Genomic DNA, 20,710 nt, shown 5'->3' with positions numbered 1-20,710 from the left:
GTGAAACAGTAAATTAGCACTACAGTAGGCGAAAGAGATTCAGACATAGCAAGAACTCACTGCCGTCTTGTTGAACCCGACCAAACAAGTATTTTTTACCTGGTTTCAGCCATATCCGTTTGCCTAACAGCCGTCATAAGTTAGCTATGTTCAATGAAAATCGAAGAACCGCCCGATGAGGTGCCAGTCAAACCTTGTAGGAAATCTCCGTCGGACGAGAGTATCCACATAATTTATGCCTCGTGGAAGCTCAGTGACAATCATCGATAAATAATTTCGATCGAGAAGATCTCGGAGCAGCTCTCAACGGCCAAACGGCTTCTTATCTATCAAATTGCAGCTTTCGCATTTGATCTATCAGAAAACGCGTGACAAACGCGATATCACGTGCTAATATGAGGATTAAAGTTATTCCTCTGATGATATAAGCAGAAATATTGATTAATAATCAATCGGAAATTGAGGCTGAACTTTAAAGAGCGACGTCTTCTCGTCTCTGTCACCATCTTTCCCGCTCTTCCTTGCCAGTCAAGGAGTTGGAAGTCGGTGTGCATAGTGCGCCATGGGCGGTGCAACTTTGGAATAATGTTTTGGAAGTGGCAGAAGCTAGCTACAGCCATGGAAAAATGTCCACAAATTCGGAATCGAAAGCCAAAGGGGGGATACAGACGAATGGTGAAGATAAGGCAACGGAGGGCAGCGAGCACGATGACACCCTGAAATACCAGCTGCTCGGGCCGTCTCTGACCAAGGCAGGCCAGGATAAGGTAGACCAGCAAAAAGTACGTGCAATATACCCCCAAACCAATATTTATTATTCAACGGAGTGTTCAATACTTATTATCCCACGTTAGGTATCGGAGATTATATACAACGCCTCGAAGGGGTCGAAATTCTTCAACCACGAAAGGGCTCGGGATCAACTATTAACAGAAAAGATTCAGAAGATATTAGCACACAAGGAAAAACTGGAGAAACAAGACCTGTCCCACAGCATCCGCCTGGCCGATGAATATATCGCGGACCTTGAGTTACGCCGTGATTTGTCGCAGTCCATCGTGCATATTGATTGTGATGCTTTCTTTGCTGCTGTGGAAGAGCTAGACCGGCCCGAGTTGCGGGATGTGCCTATGGCTGTCGGTAAAGGCGTCTTGACGACCTGCAACTACCATGCTAGAAAGTTTGGGTGTCGGAGTGGCATGGCCAGCTTTGTGGCCAAGAAGCTGTGCCCCGAGTTGATCTGCATACCCCAGAATTACGAGAAATACACCGCAAAGGCCCGAGAGATTCGAGCAATTTTGGCTAACTATGATCCGGAATTTGAGAGCGCTAGTGTTGATGAAGCGTATCTTAATATTACCCAATATTGTGCAGCTAATAATGTTGACCCTCAGGCGGCTGTACAGCAGTTACGCGGTGAAGTTTTCGCCCAAACAGGGGTAACAGTGTCCGCCGGGATTGCAGCCAATGCCAAAATCGCAAAGATATCATCCAATTGGAATAAACCGAATGGTCAATTCTATGTACCAAGCGAGCGGGCTGCAATCATGGAATTTATGACCAAAATTCCAGTTCGCAAAGTAAACGGTGTTGGTCGAGTATTCGAGCGTGAACTCGGTGCAATAGGAATAACAACATGTGGTGACATTTATCAGTATCGTGGTATGCTGAGTCAACTCTTCGGACAAAAGGCATTCTGTTTCCTGATGCAGTGTTATTTGGGTCTCGGGAGAACCCGAATCCAGCCCGCAGGCACATTCCCGAGGAAAAGCATTGGAACAGAACACACCTTCGCAGATTTGAGTGATTTCCACGAACTGCAGGAGAAACTGAGGTGGACGGCGTCTGCGCTTGAGAAAGACTTACGAGCCGCAGAAACAAAAGGCCGTACTCTGGTGTTGAAAGTAAAGCTTCACACATTTGAAGTGCTCTCCCGGCAGACTGTGGCTCCCAAACCGCTCCTGGTGGCTGATGATCTCTACAAATATTCTCTACCGTTGCTGACGAAATTGCACAAGGAACGGCCGCAGATGAAAATCCGTCTAATGGGCCTTCGTTGTGCAAATCTGGTCAGCACTAAGAAGGGCACGTTTAACTTCTTTAACAGGAGCGATTCTGGACAGACAGTAGCCCCTAGATCAGAGGCTAGCAACGAAGCCATCTCATCAACGGAGGAGGAATTCGAAGCTGCAGCCTCCCAGGAGCGGATGGATGACATGGAGTGCCTGGAAAGCCTCAGCCAAGAACTGGAATCAAGTCACAAAACACGGCAAGCCGCCCAAGAGGAGCCGAAGACAGTCAAGCTGGACAAATGGCCCTGTCCGATATGCTCGTTCCCACAGCCTCCCGACCATGCACAATTCAACCAGCATGTTGACTATTGCCTCTCGCGGGAGACCATCAAGGAGGCCGTTCGGGGCACACTGGGGCCCGAGGACAGTCCGTCCCTGCAGGTAAACAAGAGGAAGGCTGCTGCCCTTGAGCCCGGCGCTCGCAAACGCCCGTTTTTCAACTAGTATTTTAATTGCACTTTTACTAGCAGTGCCCCGCCGTGGCCCCGGAAGAAGTAAATAACAATATTAACAACGGATCAGTCCACCAGGCAGCCCTGATGTAATTTATATATTTGGATCCCGACCGACAAGTAGATAACACTGATTCTCGTAGCCAAAGAAACGATGATGCAGAATATATTTGGGTGGGCCTCGGCGCTAGATCCGTTTAGCCTGCGTTATGGCTCAATGACGAAAAAACAACGGGGAGATTTCTTTGGCCCGCGAGCAAAAGGGCGTCTGACCGCAAACAACGACGCCGGCACCATCGACAACAACAACAATAACAATAACAACAACAACAACCACCAGCGGCCTCGAGGAGCCGCCCTGTCGGTGACTGACGAGTCCAAGGACCAACTGGAGCGCGTGGCTAGGATATCTCCCCGTTCTCTTGGGTGTAGCCATTATGAATGTCGCCCCGTTTTGCCCTTCGATATGCCCAACTTGCACGCTTTGTTTATCTCCCCGTTGATCACAATGTCTCTGCCAGATAAACAAAACAACAGCATGGCAAGCAAACCGTTTGTCCCGCAGGCCGGCTCTGGCTACAGGAATTCCAAGTCCCCGTTGACGCCAAAGCTTGCCGGCTTCAATTCTCACCTACCTCGAAAACTCGCCCATTTTGACTCTCCGAGCCCGAATCACACCCGCACCCCTGAAGCCTCGACGCCCAAACCATCCGCGATCCATAACACGAATATAACACCAAGATCGGGTCAGAGAAAGGCGAGAAAGGATGGGAATCCGTCTCCGGCTGCAACTACTCCTCCTCCAGGCCATCTGGCTCCCCGTCTGGCAAGCCAAAAGAGCTCAAGGGGTAGCAACCCTCACGAGGCATCGCCCACTCCCCAAGAGCAACACGCCGGTTCGAACCTAAGAGTCTCGAGAGCAAAGAGCATGAGCAATGAACCTTATGGATATCTACCAAATAACCGGCCAGCGTCGTCGTGTGGTAGCTCTGTCGGGGCTCCGAAGTTCTTCCACGCAGATGATGCCCGCTCACCGACATCTTCAGGATACGACACAGAATCAAAACCACAACCTCAATCGAATCCCCATCTAGCCCCAAAGTCTTTTATCTACGCAGATGGCCGTACCGAAGACTCTACAAATGCTGCCGACCCTTCCTATAAGCAACAGGCACCAGTCAAGAAGCCGGTGCTGGCACAGTCTACCCCTATAAAATCTCCAGTGTCTCCTCGACTCCAGGAAACGTCTCCTTCTGGGCCACAAGTTAAACAATTCACGGGCAATGCAACCGAACAGCACATATTTAGCCCGAAACTCGCGCCGGCACAAGAAAAAACATTTCCTCAGATACCTAATACCACCAGCCGTAATGACCAGACGCCCGAGAACCCTGGCAGGTTCGGCCATATGAAATCCACCAGCTGCGACTCGACACATACTGCGGGCCGAAAGCACTCGTTTTTGGCTAGCCCTCTAATCCACCGTCCTACACTCTCGCAGGATAGTACATCCCAGTCAGCGAGTGATTTGATAGACCCATACCCGAAAGCTTCACATAATCGATCGCCTTCCTCAGGGGAAATATCACATAATCTTCTCCCACGAGCGCCGAGCCCGTCCAAAGATGACGGGAACGTACTACAGAGAATGAACGAGCTAGCGGCCAATGCCAGGCGAGAAAGAAAAGTACTGGACCTCGAAATCAGTAACTCGTCTCTATTAGCTATAAACCGTGCTCTGGAACGAGAAATGCGGAAACAGAACGCTGAGCTCCGTCGTTTCCGTCGACTAAGCCGCTCCGGCCGGCTATCGATGACATCCGCTCGCCGTTCTGTTTCCGGGGGTGGGCTCTCGGTAGTCAGTGAAGCAGATGGAGACGATACGGATAGCTATTCCTATTCCCGTATGTCACCTGCCTGCTCAGCTGACGAGCTAACAGATGACGAGGTCGACCCGTCAAGCTCAGAGGAAGACAACATGAGCTCCGGCCGTACGGCAGAACATGACGAGAAACACCGAGCTAAAGATGAAAGCAGACTACTTCTCGACCTCAAAAGACATCAACAGCTACTTATTGACAGCCAGAAGATGAATCAGAGCATCAAACGCTGCGTTGGCTGGACAGAGAATCTCATATCAGAAGCCAAGAAAGCCCTGGAATATAGCGTCCATGTGAGCGACGTTGAGGTCGGTGGTCGTGTTCTTGGCCCCGATGACTTTGATGGCGATTATTTCAAGAATACCCGAGGTTTACTGAGTCCCTCGATGAATATATCTTGCTCGGATATACCGTCGTTCGAAGGGCATGAGGCCATCGAATCACCTCCCTCTATACCCAATAGAGATTCAACCGATCTGCCATCGTCCACTGGAGAGCGATAACACCCACCCCCCGATATGATATCTTGGTTCATGATCAGCTTCTAACCCTTACTTTTTTCATTTGTCATATGTACTAGATGTATATATTACATGACTTGTTTATTGCATTTCCCATTTATCAGAGCGCTTACTCCTTTTTATCCCTTAAAATACTCATAGTCTTGCCTGGTTTATGGTTGGGGATCCTTCTATTATAAAGCGACTGGAGTTGGTTGGCTGGTTCTTTTTACACATATACACGATATCCCCCGAACTTGACCTGCCCTATTTACTACCCCTTTCCTTTCTCTATCACGTTACTAGCTGGTAACATCTTTTGCATATATCCTTTTGGCATACACGCTGCTAACATGGCGGAGGCTGGAAGACCAGCAATTTACTTCCTATCCATTTCCCCTATGCGTTGCTTCTAATCCCCCGGAACGGTTCCCACTATACATTGTATGATACCCCCTTATTTGTGCCTCGCTTCCCTTACGAGTTTTACCAAACTGACGTTCTTAATCTCATGGCAAGTTGTGTATTGAGTTTTGTTGTACCAATATGTACAAAATCGTCCATAAATGCATAACTCTTTTCGAGCTGATGAATAGGCTACCAATTTAACAGCCATTTGCATACAATGTCAGAATGTACTTTATCTCCGAGAAATTAGCAGAAAAGGCAAAGGAAGGGAAAACGAACACATTATCTATTTACGAGCGTGTAAGAGAGGGGGGAATATGAAAAAGGAGGAACAACAACCTCGTTAAGGGTGTGAAGCAAAGGTGCCGAACAAACAATCAAGCAAGCAAACAAAACACGCAAGTAAGCAATGGTGAATAAGTTGCTCTCTAAAAAAAATTAACGGAAGATCATAAGTGGGTGGGTTTTTATGTAAGTGATTATTTCTCGGTGCTGCTGGGGTTTGGTGTAGACTGTTTTGCTGCTGAAGCTGATTTCTTCTTATCGTCTTTCTTCGCCATGCTGTCGGCCATAAGCTCTTCGAAGGCCATGTACTCTCCCTCTTCGTTGGGATCACGTTCAGCCTGTATTGTAAAATGGTTAGCTATGCAACGGCTTCACATCAGCATGGAAATATCTGCGGAGAACATACCTGCTGGAAGTATTTCCCGATAATAACCAGAGCCTGGGCGCGCTCTACCCGCTTCTCAAGACGGATAGCCTTGTCGTTCAGTATCTGGTCGCAGACTTCACGCAAGACACTCTGGATCTCAAACTTGCTTCCTCTCCAGGCGGCAGCGAGGATCTTTCCAGTGACTTTCTTCTCATACTCAGCCTTCTTCTCATCAGTCCAGTCCTCACCACCTTTTTCTTCGAGCTTGGCCATCTCCTCCATGGTCATCTGGGCATCTAGCGCGGTCGAGATGGTAGTCCATGTCTCCCTGGCCAGGTTACCCTTATCCTTTAGTCTCGAGAAGAATCCTGATATGCCGAGGAATTTCTGTGACTTGAGGAAGGACGTTCCCTTGGAGTTATATGTGCTTCCGATAGCGTGTAAGATTTCCAGACCAAAGGACTCCATCTTCAAGTTCTCGACTTCCAGTCTGATCTTTTCCTGGAATGCGGCGGTGACGTCAGGGCCCTTGTCGGTCTCGGTCCAAACGCTGAGTCGATCAACTAGTTTGCGCGCAAGGGTGTTGACTCGTTCTTCACGTTGCTTCTTCCTTTCTAGCTCGAATGCAGCCAGCTGTTCCCGCTGTTCCTTAGAGAGTCCCTTCTTCTTCTCCTTCTTCCGCAGCTCTTTCTCCTCTGGTGATAAGCCCTCTGCTTGCATTCTAGCCTCTTCCTCGGATTTATCCATGATTGCCTGCTGTCCCCAATTCCTTCGCGGGGTGCTGGTACCGGAAGCAGCCTCACTTGCTCCGGCAGTTCCCTCCTTCTTCGCTTCATCGTCCTCAGCGACGGTAGCACCGGGAGCAGCGGTTGTAGTCGTCTCGCCAGACTGCGGCTTCGCCGGGTCCTTCACGTTTAGTTTGGCGTCTGTTTCCTTTGCGAGTTCTTCGTCTTCTTCCATCTGTTGCATGGTAATGTCCATTGTCTTGGTGAGGTCCTTCATCAGTGATATCTCGCCTATCCAGTCAACGAAGGCTTCACCACCGAAAATCATGCTAAACAGCTCCGCAGGGTCCTCTGTAGAGAGTATCTTCGTTAGTCCTTCAATGACCGAGTCCAAGACGGAGGAGAACACCTTACCAAAGCCACCACCAGGAACCGCCTTGTCCTTTCCGAACTTGTCATACTGTTTTCGTAGAGTCTCATCACTCAGTACTTGATAGGCTTCTCCGATCTGTTAGAAACTCCCCAGAGACCAGTCAGTAATTGTGCCAATGATGATGGGGTATCCCGTCTAGGTAGCGTAACGAGGAGAGAATTACAGCTTGAAATCTGCTATGTGCTGTCTCGTCGTCGGGGTTCTTGTCTATGGCGGTGGGGTTAGCAGTGAACCGCAATGCCTCAGCGGAGGACAAGTCAGCACCAACCTGGATGGGTTGTAATGGCCAGTTTCCTGTAGGCCTTCTTGATTTCGAGCAGAGTAGCCGTGGGAGGCACTCCCAGGGCGTCGTAGTATGTAGTATCTACCACCATCTTTGCGGGCTGGCGATGTCAAAGTCCCCCTGGACAGGCTTAGGAGGGGCAGGTCAAAGCTGAGCGAGGCAGCAACCGGCGAAATCGGAGTCCAGCAGCAACAGCTATGTATCGGTTATCAAGAAGAGAAAAAAGCAGCGACGGTCTATATTGGCTGGGATGCGCTCTATGCTGCGACGTTGAACTGGTGAAATAATAGCAGAAGTGAGAATCGAGAGCGATGAAGAAGAGCAAGCTCGGTCCGCTGCTTTTTTATGTGATCGTCATCGTCGCCAGAAAGCACCCGAAATAAGGTTTTTCCTTCACAGCTGATTTCTAACTATGGGCGCAATTTTGTTTCTCCCCCCTTTTTATTATTATCTCCGACTTGGAACTTCGAGAGCAGGACGGGACTTCAGACGCCAGGCCAAAGGAGTCACAGCCACAGATGACGAGGAGATGCCCTTTGCTTTGTTCAACGGCTACGCATAAGGGACGGGCCAGCTGCGAACAAGCTGAGCAGTCTCACAGCCACTTGCTTTACTTCCGTGCTTCCGTGTGTCTCCTGTCACTGCCTCTGTGGCGTGGGGCATCACAGCCTCGGCGTGCGTAGGAAGGAAGGCCGCGAGAATCGCCTGCTATCTAGCATTCTAAGGGGCAGTATCACCAGAGAGAATAAGGGAAAAGAGCTTCTCGGGTGCAAGATATCCTCTCTCGCTTGGGACGCCAAAAAGGAGAAAAAAAAAAAAAAAAAAAAGGTCCCGTTAAGTGCCTATCTAAAGAAGGGGTCATGTCTATTATAACCCTTCCGCTGAAGTATTACCGATTAACAGTGGACGATATCTGATTTCCCTGGGCTCATGAACTGTAAGAACAATCTAACCTGTCTTGCGAGATAGATGTATGGGTGTGTGTTGTATGAATTTGGTATATGAAAAAGATGAGAGAGGGAGGGCAACCCCTTCTTTTAAGCCCATCGCAGGGAGAAGATCTCGGCTCCGCCTCTTGACAAGGCAACTTCCACACTACCATCTTCATTCTTGATTGACTTTTCTATGGTCTCTCCTTTTCTCTCGAGAATGATCTTTCCTGCCTCTGGCTCGGGCAGCTTGTAGAACCGTCTGCCGGACCGGCTAAGGAACCCTTCTAGTCGCTCCTGGGTGACGGCAGACTCCTGTATGATACCACGCTCGGTGGCGTCCTCCAGGGCAAGGAGGACGTACTGTGTTGCGTACGGCTGGGTGAAAACACCAGCTGCTGCCTTTGGTTGGTCCTTGGCTGATCTCTGATGCGGAGCGCTATCAGTGCCTCTATAAAAGAAAGGATTGTTTAGCGTTTCGGCCCTTGATCCCGGATTTAGGGATGCGGGAGTGAAGGGTGAGTATATATAAAATGGAAACCTACAGGAAGAACTTTGAATCACCGCTGCAGATGGCCCTGATGAGGGCATCTCGGTCTGCGGGAGTCTTGGCAATCGGCTTGCAGAAAGCCAAGGGATCAACGGTGTCATCTACTGTGAGGTACAGATGATGGGCAGTGATGGTAGCTATAATACGTTGACGTCAGTACTCAATCATATTATTACGTGGGGTATATATATATATATAAATATATATATCATAGAATGGGGGTATATGTAAGCGTACCGGCAACCGTTGGCCCGCAGGAACGAACGGTCTCGACGGCGGCAGAAGTGGTACAGTGCTCAAGTACTATTCTTAGCTTTGGGAATCTCTCGTTGATGCCTTTCAAGGTTGGCAGAAAGGCCTCTTCTGCGTTCATGACATCAACGTCCGGCACTTCACCGTGCAAATTGAGTACCATGTCATGCTCCTGCATGGCCTCGAACACGGGATAGAAGTCTTCCAGACTAGTGACGCCCGCAGCCGAATTGGTAGTCACTCCTAGAAATAGATTAATTAGCACGACGAGAGAGTTAAAAGAGGGTGTGTGTGTGGGTAAGCCGGCCAACTAGCTAGCTAATCAGCTTGTTCTGTTGTGGTGTGTTTTTTTAGATTACCTTGCGGGTAGACCTTGACGCCAGTGATACCGGCAGCCGCGGCCTCCTTGATCACGTCCGGAGTAATGGAGTCATGCAGGTACAAGGACATGAGGTAGTGGACATCTGGCTCGATCTCTTGGAGTTTGTTCCTGTACTCTACTGCCTGGGCTACCGTTGTAACGGGCGGCTGAAGGTTTGGCTATAGTTAAACAAGTCAGAGCCGTTGAACCAGATATATCCAGAACGAAGTGATATCCGTGTATCATGCTATCATGTATCCAGCCCGGAAGGTAGGTAAGCATGTAAGAGAGAGAGAGAGAGAGAGAAGAAGATGAAGAAGAGAGAGGCGAAGGACAGCAGAGATTACGGCGTAAGAATTGATTTCATGCATACCATCACAAAGACAGTATCAACCCCTCCCTTTCGAATGTAGGGTGTAACTAACTGCATCATGGCATCCTGACGGAGGTGGACATGCATGTCGGCCGCAGCCGGCAGCTCCAGACGAGGCAGAGTCCTCAACCGCATCGTCAGGCAGAATCAAGCGAACGTCTTCCCCGCGGGCTGGTATCTGGGCTTTTCTGCAAACCTGTCAGGAAGCTTAAAAAAGAAGAAAAGAAAGCCGCCTATCCTTTCTGCGATCCTTGACAGGCCCGAAAGTGGGATGTTTTCTTGGGTTTCGATGGAGGAGGCGGTCGGAACGGAAAAAAGGTCGTCACGTGAAGGGGCCTCCCGTAGAAGTAGCTTGAAGTCGACGGTCAAGCAGATATCGAAGGGACATAAAAAAGCGCCAAAAAAAAAAGAGACTGGGATGGGCTGTCAGGGTGCTATTTATGTCTGGGGATGCCATTGACCAGCGGTGATGGCCCTGTGGCAGTTAGTTAGCATCGCCGGCTGGCTACCTACATTGACATGGACAAGTGACGGTCACAGTCACAGTGACGGCGGCCGGCTACAGGCAGGTTTGCTTTAGCTGCTGGAAGACCACTGCAGCCATCCATCCACTGCTGGCCTCTGGATGCCGTCTCTCTCATCCCCCTTGCCACCGTCACCGTCGCCCGCCTGGCTAACTACATCCATTGTTTGATCTTCTCTCTGCAACGCCCGAAAGAAAAGCTGCTTTCTTCTTCTTCTTCTTCTTCTTGCTTTCTTGCTTTCTTGCTTTGCTTTGGCTTGCTTGATGGCACTGCTGACTAAGCCCTCCCACAAAGGGGAGGCCCAAAAGCTTACTTTTCCTTTTTTTCTCTCTTTCTCCTTTTTATTTTTCTTCCTTTTCTCTCTCCTGCATAAAAGAAAACCAACAACAACAACATCATCATCACCATCACCAACGCCAGCAACCTCCCGACGCTCCGTCGCCCTCCTCCACCGCCGTCCTCGACCCCAATTCTCTCTCTTCTCTCCCTGTATCTATCATTTTCTTCTCCATATCCTCGTCTTCTGAGTCTGTATACTTGTAATTGGCCGTCCGGCAGGCCTTTTTTTTGAGCTGGTCCTCGAGCTTCCCTCGTTACCTTTTTTTTCATGCTCCATATCCTTCTATTCACTTGCCACACAGAAGAAGCCCCTGCATAAGCTGCCGCAATGAAGGCAACAGAGATTGTCTACTACCTCTGCCACCCCCAGGAGCTCAGAGCTATCATCCAATGGTGTGTACTAACCCGCGCGCATACCCTGCCAGGCTGCATCGCTTGCTGACCGCAGCCACCATAATGGGATATAAAAAAAAAGGACTACGTACCACGAGCCTGTACATACAAGAGACCCTTCCAAGGAAACAGAGACGGAGAAGAAGTGCTATGAGTTCCTCAAGCTTACCAGCAGAAGTTTCTCTGCTGTCATCATGGAGCTCCATCCCGAGCTTCTGATGCCCGTATGTCTGTTTTATCTCATCCTTCGTGGCCTGGACACGGTCGAGGACGACACGTCGATACCTCTGGAGACCAAGGAGCCCATACTGCGCGGTTTCAAGGACATTCTTGAAGAAGATGGCTGGACCTTCACGGGGAACCGTCCGGAGGAGAAGGACCGGGAGCTGCTGGTTCAGTTCCACAACGTCATCACGGAATTCAAGAAGATCAAGCCAGCCTACAAGGTTATCATCAAAGATATAACCGAGAAGATGGGCAATGGCATGGCAGACTACATCAGACGCGGCCAAGAGGACGACGAAATAGTCAAGACCATTGAAGACTACGACCTCTACTGCTACTATGTGGCCGGTCTGGTGGGTGAGGGCCTCACCCGCTTGTTTGTCGAGGCTGGCTTTGCGCGGCCGGAGCTGTTGGAGCGTCCGGAGTTGTTCATCTCCATGGGGCGATTCCTGCAGAAGACGAACATCATTCGTGACGTGCGTGAAGACCACGATGACAAGCGTCGTTTCTGGCCCCGCGAGATCTGGTCGAGACACGTCAAGGAGTTCGGTGACCTTTTCAAGCCCGAGTTCCGCCAGCAGGCCCTTAACTGTAACGCTGACATGATTCTCAATGCCCTCTCACATGTAGAGGACTGTATATACTATCTCTCCGCGCTCCGGGAGCAGAGTGTGTTCAACTTCTGCTGCATCCCGCAGACCATGGCCATCTCGACTCTGGAGCTCTGTTTCCGCAACGGCACCATGTTTGAGCGGAACATCAAGATAACCAAGGGCACTGCCTGTCGGCTCATGATAGATTCTACGCAGAACGTGCGAGTTGCCTGTGACGTGTTCCGTCGCTATGCTCGGGCCATTCACCAGAAGAACACCTCCAAGGATCCAAACTTCCTCAAGATCAGCATGGCCTGCGGACATGTTAGTTCTCCCCCCCACCTCTTTTTAATTTCATGCGAATATCTGCTAATTGACATACAATATCACAGGTCGAAAAGGTCGTTGAGCGTATTTTCCCCTCGCAGTCGCCGGAAGCGGCTGCTCGAAGACTAACCAATGAGAAATCCCCCGAGCAGCTGGCCCAAGACGAAGCCGACGCCGAAGCAAAGAAAGACACCATGTATATAATGCTCACCATCTTCGGCGTCCTGCTCTTCGTCACTATAACAATGGTATGTGTTAACTATTCATCCCACTAACAACAACCCGATGAACTAACTAACTCTTTTTTCTAGTTCTTCGTTGCTTGGTTGTTTGGTGCCAGGTTCGACCTCGCAATCGAAGAGTTCAAAAAGGGAAAACTTATGCCCGGCCCTGCCCAAACCCACGGTGGTGAGCTCTAAAAGTCACGCCAGCTTCTTTCACGCATTTACGACTCGACCTACTTCTTCTTCGGCTTCCCTCCCCCTTTTTTCCCATTGCTCGACCCTTAACCTTTTTTGCATCTACGAAACCATTCTACTGTATGATAACAACTACCCCTTTGACGTCTATACTAATAATGTAATATTCCATGGAGGTCTTTTCTACCCTCCATTCCTCGCTCCTTTTTCTCTTTTTTCTATCTTACTCTTCTTCTTCTTCCCTTACCAGCACGGATGTCAAATTACAACACAATCCTTCTCAATGGTTGCTGTTGTGCCGAAGATGTGCTGAGATCGATGGCTTGACCTGCGTCCCCTAGGGATTGCGGCAACTACCTGATGTACTGGATTTCTGTCGACCGATTAGCTTCGGACAATGGCAGACGTCTATTGAAAATCCGGTCACATTTCGTCCTTCGAAACCCCGGTTAAGATAGTATAGATAAATAATGAAGCTGACCAAAATTCCTACCCTTACTTACCTCACCCCCTGTTTTAAATTATGTGACCTGTTGGTTTTCTTGACGTGCATCGTATTCCATCTGTCAATCTATCTATCTATCTATCTATCTACCGTCTTTATCGCCATGCCATCTCATCCTCAGCGCCGGTCCGCTCGGGTATTTTTCTTCTTCGCCTGCCAGCCCAACCCAACCTACCTAACGCTAGGTAACCACCGTAGCCCGGCCCGACCAGCCGTCGAATGATCGCAGCGCATCTCTCGACTGCCAAACATGCCAGGATCCCAGCAGTCTGCATTCCGGTGCTCCTTTTCTCTTCTACGTGATCTCTCTCTCTATCTATGCTGCCTCTTTTCTTTTTCTCTTCTTTCTTTTTCACCTTATTCCTATCTTAATCCTCTGCTATTACTATTACTCTCTCCCACTGCCCCCCTTGCCTGCCTGCCCTTAACCTCCCATCCGCCCCCCACACACAAAGAGGCCTGAAGCCCAGTCGCTAGGCAGCATTTTTTTTCCTAGGTGTCCACAGCCCTTCCCGCGCTCAAAGGGGAGATCGAACTCGGCTGCCGCATCGCCTAAAACTAACTTACTAAATAAAAAGAAAAAAAAAAATAAAAAAAAAAATAAAAAAATAAGCCCGCCTCGAGTCTCTCGCTCTCCTTTCTCTCTACCTCCCGACCCGACGAGCTTCTTCTACTTTTTTGCTTCTTCTACTACTACTTCTTCTACTTCTACTTCTACTTCTTTCTATTTTCACCTGCCTTTTGCTTCTTTCTGTGTGCTTGTGCTCGTCGCCGGCTGGATGGGCGATAACGAGCCCTCGCACACTCCGGCGACTTCCAGCGCTATGCCCGGCGAAAGCCCACCCCGGCTGCGAGCCGCTTCAGCCTGCGTTGCCTGCAACAAGAAGAAGGTAAGTCGTCTCTCTCTCTCTCTGTCTACGGCGGGCGCCAGCAGCTCTTCCTCGGGCGTCATAGTCTGTCTTTTCACTCTACTCGTCTGGCTGCCTGGCTGCAGTATCAATCGTCTCTTTTACCGTCGAGTTTTCCACTAACCGAAGGCCGACGGTGCCGGGGCCATCGCTAGATTCGCTGTATATACCCGGACGGCGGCCAGCAGTGCTCGAACTGCGCCCGGAACCACTGGACTTGCTCGTACGCATCGCCTCTTCCCTCCCCCGTTCGCCCTTGCGCATATCTCCCTCGTCGCGCGTAGTGCTAGTGCTAGCCTCTGTGCGTGTGTGTGTGCGTGTGCGTGTATGGTTCTGCTGGGCTGATTCTCGTCGCATTTCTTCTTAGACCCCGCGAGCGCAAGCGAAAACGCCGGAAGGTCGCTTCAGACACCAAGGAAGAGCCCGAGACGACGCCTACGGGGACGGAGCATCTCAGCGCAGCCCCTTTACTGCCTCCGTCACGGTCGCAGCAGTGGGAGGCCGGGTATCCGGGATGGGAGCCTCGTCGCGCCATCCTTGCCGATGGCCAGCCTTCCGGCACATCGGAGTCCTCAGGGGGTCCCGGCTCCACGGCGCCAAACAATAACCATAATAATAACATAACCGCCGCCGCCAGCAGCAATAGTAATAATAATAATAACAACAGCCATAACAACGCTCCGGCGACCCCGTCAGCGACCACGACGACGACCACGACGACCACGACGACTGTGCAGGATGCAGACGGGAACACTCTCTACTCGCAGAATGCCTCGAGCTCGGTGGCCCTGCGCGCCCAGCAGCACCAGCAGCAGCAGATGGAGCCTGGCCTGCATGAGCCGGCTTCAGGGGGCAGCACAACCTTCCTCGGCCGGTCAGAGTATATACGGGGCGAGGTGCCTATCAACGAAGACCGGGCAAAGGCCTACCCGGCCGTTGCTACGGAGAGTCTGATGGAGGAGGACATCCAGATACTACAGCTGCAGCATGCGTTCGACCTCCCGCCTCGCGCCGTCAGGGATGGTCTCATCGATACGTTTATGAAGAGATGCGCTCCATGGATGCCTATAGTGGAGAGGAGCTGGCTCATGGAGCGTCGGGATAGCCAGTTGTCCATCCTGCTCCTCCAGGCGGTCTTCCTCGCCGCCAGCCGGGTATCCTCTGCCCCCGCTGTCACGGCCTACGCCTCGTCCAACGAGTTTTACCGTCGAGCAAAGGCCCTGTTCTGGTCCGGGTACGAGAAGAATACCATCACCGTCATCACTGCCGTGTGTATCCTGCACTGGTACAACCCCGAGGGTCCCGAGCATGTTTCCATTAATACCAGCGGGTTCTGGAGTCGGATCGGAGTTGGCCTGGCATATCAGATCGGGCTACACAAGGAGCCTCCGCCGGGCCGTGAGGCACCCTTGCGGCGGAGACTGTGGTGGACACTCTACGTAAGCCTGTTTCTTTTGTTGAAGGGCGAAAAATGACACAATGACACAATGACACAATACTTAATATAACGGTAGCTTATACAACTCTCTTTTTGAATTTAGGCTCGAGACTGCTTGATATCCGCCAGCCATGGCCGGCCGCGGGCAATCAACACCGAGGACAACGATGTCCGGCCGCTCACTCCTGAAGACTTCTACGGATGCGGAGCCGACGATGCTCTGTTCCTCGCCCATGTCGAGGTGTCTTCGCTTCTCGGCGACGTCACCCAGGCCTGCTGTCGCCGGACGCTGACACGGCCTAAACGAACCGCCATCGAAAACGCCATCTACAGATGGTCGAGGGAACTGCCAGAGCAGCTCCGTCTCTTCCAGCGAGTCCTGCCTCCAGAAGGATCAACGGCGTCCAAGCTGGTGCTCATGCCCTACCACTTCGAAGCACGACAGCTGCACGTCACATACTTTGTCGTGCTCGCCATTCTCTACCGGGCCTCCTCCCCAGGCACCATCCCCTCGGCAGCAGCCATCCTCGCCTCTTCCTTCGTCGCCGGCATCTTTGAAGACTTTCTTGCAAGAGACGAGATCCGGTTCCTCGGCCCCATATTCACATTCTACCTGCTTGCGTCGGGCGTCGGGCTGGCCTCGTGCTACTCCTACCCTCACCTCTGGGAGCGAGCCCAGCAGGACCTGCGAATAATATGCAGTTCTCTCAGGGAGCTGTCGAAACGCTGGCCCTCTGCCATCGGCAGCCTCAAGGCCCTGCAGAGCATGATCGACGAGACTGCAAAGGCTGCTCGGCCCTCAGAGCGGCCCCAACCTACTCCACTTACAAGCGATCAACAGGCAACCTTCTGCGGCTTTGGCACCGATCTATGCCGGCTTGGAGACGTCATGCTCGCCCATTACCCGCACGACATCGTCGATTCGGGCAGGCAGGAAGACGACCAGTATGCCAGGACGGTATCTGACATGATGACCGCAGGGATACTCGCCGAGCTGAAAACACCGATGGACTCTGCTTCGGCCCCCGTCGACGAATATCTGCCTCTCGCGTCGGTGATAGACCATAATACCCAGCTTGCCTTTGGGGTAGAGGAGCCTACCTCGATCATCCCCGACGAGGTCCTCTACGGCCAGTACGAGGGCATCGGCAACTGGCTGCTCCGAGGCTGGGACTGCACAGCCGAGGTTCCCTGGCATTAGCTGTGTGCCTTGTGTCTTCTCCTAATCACAGACCCTAAACACAAGACATGATAAATCAATCTCTCCCACCCTCAATTGAATTAAGGTACCTACCCCCTATATATCACGTGACACTTTCCCCGGCTTTTCGGCTGTCGGGAAACCGGGAAGCTTTGGCGCCTCCCAGGCCAGAGGGGACTTAGGCGGCGATTTCGATACGAGAACCACCAGCGTTTCTGGCCCTGACGCTCCATTCCTGCATATTTATACGAGAGAGCCGAGGAGGAAGATGATGTCCAAGTGCTGTCCAGCATCAAGCATCAAGTTCTGGAGGGTTTTGTCCTGACAGCCCTGGCCCTGGCTAGTCTACCTTGGTCCGGGTTGCCTGCCTACCATGTCATCTTTGGTTTCAACTTCAACTACTGACTCCCCTCAGGTACCAATGCTAGGATTGAGCTGCGTTTACTGTATCATGCCATAGTTCAGTGAACCAAGAGTGAAGCACCGGCCAGTCTAATGAATGCCCGTGTGGCTTCAATGGACCAGTTTGTCTCCTCACCCAAGTGTGTTAACAGCCAGGAAATGTTTTTTCTTTCGCACTTTTTGAGTGTTTTTTTTTTATCAAGCCTAGTCAAGGCACAGAATGACGTCAGGAGTGGTTACTTATGTACCGTTGTCGCTGGTTGCCGGTGGTCAGTGAAGGAAGGGCCTTGCTGTTCCAGGTAAAGAATAAGTGGAAGTCCCCACTGGCCAAAAAAACATCTTCTATATCTTCCAAAAAAACCATGTCAACCAGCGTCTCTAGAATTAGCTATGCACTAGAACCTACCTAATCTAATGATCTAATGGCCTCCTCTATCTCTATCTCTATCTCTACTCTCTACCCTCTATCTTCTACTCTCTACTTCTACTTCTACTTCCAATCTATAAAGACCACGTGGACAAACCCTCGCCGCCTTCCTAAAAGGGCCTCCCTTATTTTTTCTGCCAAGTCACGCCTTTTTATTTTTCTGCCTGTCCCCACCGCCTTGCGCCTTCTTTTTTTTTTTTTTTTTTTTGACGCCCAAATCGCGCTTTTTGCTTCTTTTTTTTACTTTTTGCTTCTTCTTCTGCTGCTGCAACCAGAAAATCTCCAACTTTTTCCAGCTTCTCGACTTTCACGACTTCATCATCGTCTTCGCAGTCTCTTCTTCACTGCAATTGTCGGCTCTGCGCGTCCCCCTACGCCCTCGCATCTCGCTGTCTCGCGAACTAGCCGCTGGAGCCACCCGAGTCGCCTGCTAGCACTACTTAAAACTACTTAAAAAGACTAGCAAGTTACGCGCCGGGGGAGGTCACATGCTCCGCCCTTATCTTATCCTGCTCCGATCGCCTCTGCATCCCTTTTGAAAATTCTCGCCGGCAGCGATAAAGGATACCCCGGCTAAACCACCTGTCCTCCTCGTCCTCGTCCTCCTCCTCTTCCTCCTCCTCGTCGTTGTCCTTCTCGTCGTCCCAACTGGCTCGCACCACGCAGAAACACAACCTGCAACTCGCCGTTTCGCCGTGGTGCCCGTCTCTTATCTCGACAAAGGAAAAAAAAAAAGGGCAGCGGCCAGGGTAATAAACCCTTATTGCAGGGCTGGTGAGGGGGCCTCTTTGGGGTGTGGCCGGCTCTCAACGGTCGGGAAAAGGGCTGGTTGACTTGCAGGTATGTAAAACACCCCCATAGCCCGTCCTGTTCTGTCCTGTTTAATATGCTGCTATATTGTCATAAAAAAAGGGGGACAGACGGGGGGGGTGGACGGGACACCGACGGCCGTCCATGTCATATCGCGTTCGTGGTGCTAATTAAATATTGGTTTTCTTGCTATATGACAGTCCCTGGGATATAGTTGCACAAACAAGAACCACTTGGATGAGGAGAGCAGCAGAGAAAGGCTTTTCTCCTGTCCTGGGCACACGATGCTGTCGTCAGTCGATATACAGTCGGGGGACGTCTCCCCTTTGCTGACCACGACGGCCTCATTAAACACCTCCGAACCGCCTCTCCACGCCATCACGCTCTCCGTGCCCTCGACAGACGACCTGAAGACGAAACTGCTGCCGCCGGCCTCCTGTCCCGTGGCTGATGTAGACATGGACTACTCGGCTGCTGCAGACAACCCAGACCTCTCGTCTACGCACTTCAGCGATCTGCCGCCGGAAATACACGAGACCATCCTCGACCATATCCTTGGAGTCCGTGGCTCGACGCTTGCCTCTATCACCTCTGCAACAGTCACCACTTCAAGCTGGAGCAAGGCACTCCGACACCCTCGTAGAAAGGCCCTGTCTGACCTCGCCCTGGTCTCACGGGCATACAGAGCCCTGGTCCAGGGCAGGATCTACCGTCACAGTGAGTAGAATACTAAAAAGCCACATTACGGATCATGATCGATAACGAGCGTATTTATACTAATTGGCGTGCTTTTTTTTCTTCTTCTCTTTTGTACAGTTCAAGTCAAGGGAACGACAGACTGTCTGGCAGAATGTGCCAAATGGTTCGATGCACACCCTCACCTTAAACCATACGTCCGGCACATCGAAATATGGGTCCCCGTTTGGGGCGATCGTCTGAGGAAATCTCATTTCTCTCCTCCCAGTCGCCGGGAGAGCGGACAGGCAAACTTTGGCGTCATCGAAACCAACACCATGGAGTCGTACATGCACGGCCTGGATGCCCTTTCCAGTAGCCGGACGAACTGCAACTTCAAGTCGGCCAGTCACAATGCTACCTTACAACAGATCTTTGAGAGCGTTGCGTCTCAGTTTCCTGATGCAAAGATGATGACTCTGGAAGGCGGACACTGCAAAAAGCCTCCCATGATCAGACACTTTGAGAGCGATCCGTGGGGGGACAGCGGACTCGAGTCGCTTACTCCTCTCCCAAACATCCAGACTTTCATCATGAAAGGCGCATGGAACATCATGCGCGACTACAGCCACTGGACCAATCTATCCACAGCCTTGCCTAACCTTCGCGAATGGCACTGCTTCTACGCCAAGTCCAAACGCGAAGCTCACATCACCATCTCAAAGGTTCTCAGGACCTTCCCACCTCAGCTGACCCGGCTTAATATCAGCCTCGACGGCTTCTGCAGTAAGACGAGCTCACGTGGATTCCTCAACCCGCAAGACGAAAAGCACCTTTGCCGGCTGTTCGGCGCCATCCTCCCTCAGCTGGAATCCCTGACGTTCACCGGCAAGGTCTGCGCCAGCCTCTTCCTCTCCGGCAGAGCAGCAGTGCTCTCCTCCCAGCGCAAATCAAAGCTGAAATCAGTGGACCTGGTCGTCAAGGCCTGCTGCTGGGGCCATGAATCCGACGATGGCTCCCTCATACCAACCGACATATCCGGCATCACTAACATGTCCTTCATCATCGAGTTTGAAAAGCTAGTTATCGCTGCCATTCACTCGCTCGGAGCACTACCCGCCCTCCAATACATTCGCATCCGGTTTATAGATCTCGACTCTATCTGTGGCCTCTTAAACCCGTATTTCCAGTTAGTCGGCAACACCTGCACGGGCGTATGGAGCGAGGCTATCCTTAAAACGCTCGAAGAAAACAGGCCAGAGGCGCAGTTCGCAGAGCTAAATAATGGTATCCTTGAAGATTACGGCATCAACTCCCGAACAGGCACGCGATCATATCCCCGAAGCAGGCCTCTTAGCATCAAAACCAGCTGCTACCGCATTATCGCCGACAAGTCAAAGCCTTGACTTGACCCATCGCCCATTTACCACCCTCCATCTTCGCCATGGCCAGCCTACTTCTTCCTTCTAGGGTCACAGCCATGGCTCAACATCATCCTAGTCATCGTCATCTCGTTCAAGCGTTACCGAAGCTTACTACAATATTTTACACAGACTATTGATTTTTTTTTCCTTACTAAAAATCTACTTCCTTTCCTCCCTTTCATGGCTAGATCGTGGAGAAAAGTCGACATCTTCGAAAATATCCCCTTTCC

At 51.1% G+C, this 20,710-nt stretch overlaps 8 protein-coding genes across 8 annotated transcripts; 5 read left to right on the top strand and 3 right to left on the bottom strand.

Moving 5' to 3' along the window:
* Nucleotides 1-626: 626 nt before the first annotated feature.
* Nucleotides 627-2,516, top strand: TRV_00836 (uncharacterized protein; the record flags this gene model as incomplete). The annotated part of the gene is made up of 2 exons (XM_003024985.1): nt 627-782; nt 855-2,516. The coding sequence occupies 2 exons, from the start codon at nt 627-629 to the stop codon at nt 2,514-2,516; spliced, it is 1,818 nt and encodes a 605-aa protein (XP_003025031.1).
* A 225-nt stretch (nt 2,517-2,741) lies between these two features.
* Nucleotides 2,742-4,907, top strand: TRV_00835 (uncharacterized protein; the record flags this gene model as incomplete). Its single annotated transcript, XM_003024984.1, has 1 exon — nt 2,742-4,907. The coding sequence occupies one exon, from the start codon at nt 2,742-2,744 to the stop codon at nt 4,905-4,907; it is 2,166 nt and encodes a 721-aa protein (XP_003025030.1).
* Nucleotides 4,908-5,791: 884 nt separating this feature from the next.
* On the bottom strand, nt 5,792-7,496 carry TRV_00834 (DnaJ domain protein; the record flags this gene model as incomplete). Its single annotated transcript, XM_003024983.1, has 4 exons — nt 5,792-5,935; nt 6,004-7,197; nt 7,286-7,329; nt 7,391-7,496. The coding sequence occupies 4 exons, from the start codon at nt 7,494-7,496 to the stop codon at nt 5,792-5,794; spliced, it is 1,488 nt and encodes a 495-aa protein (XP_003025029.1).
* A 946-nt stretch (nt 7,497-8,442) lies between these two features.
* On the bottom strand, nt 8,443-10,005 carry TRV_00833 (uncharacterized protein; the record flags this gene model as incomplete). Its single annotated transcript, XM_003024982.1, has 5 exons — nt 8,443-8,785; nt 8,880-9,021; nt 9,122-9,379; nt 9,496-9,676; nt 9,871-10,005. The coding sequence occupies 5 exons, from the start codon at nt 10,003-10,005 to the stop codon at nt 8,443-8,445; spliced, it is 1,059 nt and encodes a 352-aa protein (XP_003025028.1).
* Nucleotides 10,006-10,446: 441 nt separating this feature from the next.
* Nucleotides 10,447-11,003, bottom strand: TRV_00832 (uncharacterized protein; the record flags this gene model as incomplete). The annotated part of the gene is made up of 2 exons (XM_003024981.1): nt 10,447-10,881; nt 10,992-11,003. 2 exons carry the CDS (start codon nt 11,001-11,003, stop codon nt 10,447-10,449), a joined length of 447 nt encoding a protein of 148 aa, XP_003025027.1.
* Nucleotides 11,004-11,123: 120 nt separating this feature from the next.
* Nucleotides 11,124-12,690, top strand: TRV_00831 (uncharacterized protein; the record flags this gene model as incomplete). Its single annotated transcript, XM_003024980.1, has 4 exons — nt 11,124-11,126; nt 11,252-12,268; nt 12,337-12,519; nt 12,583-12,690. 4 exons carry the CDS (start codon nt 11,124-11,126, stop codon nt 12,688-12,690), a joined length of 1,311 nt encoding a protein of 436 aa, XP_003025026.1.
* Nucleotides 12,691-14,921: 2,231 nt separating this feature from the next.
* TRV_00830 (C6 transcription factor, putative) lies at nt 14,922-16,742 on the top strand (the record flags this gene model as incomplete). Its single annotated transcript, XM_003024979.1, has 2 exons — nt 14,922-15,542; nt 15,645-16,742. The coding sequence occupies 2 exons, from the start codon at nt 14,922-14,924 to the stop codon at nt 16,740-16,742; spliced, it is 1,719 nt and encodes a 572-aa protein (XP_003025025.1).
* Nucleotides 16,743-18,665: 1,923 nt separating this feature from the next.
* TRV_00829 (uncharacterized protein) lies at nt 18,666-20,462 on the top strand (the record flags this gene model as incomplete). The annotated part of the gene is made up of 2 exons (XM_003024978.1): nt 18,666-19,098; nt 19,198-20,462. 2 exons carry the CDS (start codon nt 18,666-18,668, stop codon nt 20,460-20,462), a joined length of 1,698 nt encoding a protein of 565 aa, XP_003025024.1.
* Nucleotides 20,463-20,710: the final 248 nt, after the last annotated feature.

Source organism: Trichophyton verrucosum (genome assembly GCF_000151505.1).
Source record: "Trichophyton verrucosum HKI 0517 chromosome Unknown contig00082_1.f1.exp, whole genome shotgun sequence".
Taxonomy (NCBI): Eukaryota; Fungi; Ascomycota; class Eurotiomycetes; order Onygenales; family Arthrodermataceae; genus Trichophyton; species Trichophyton verrucosum.
Note: the sequence above shows the minus strand (reverse complement) of the source record. Positions and strands in the feature narration are given on the sequence as shown.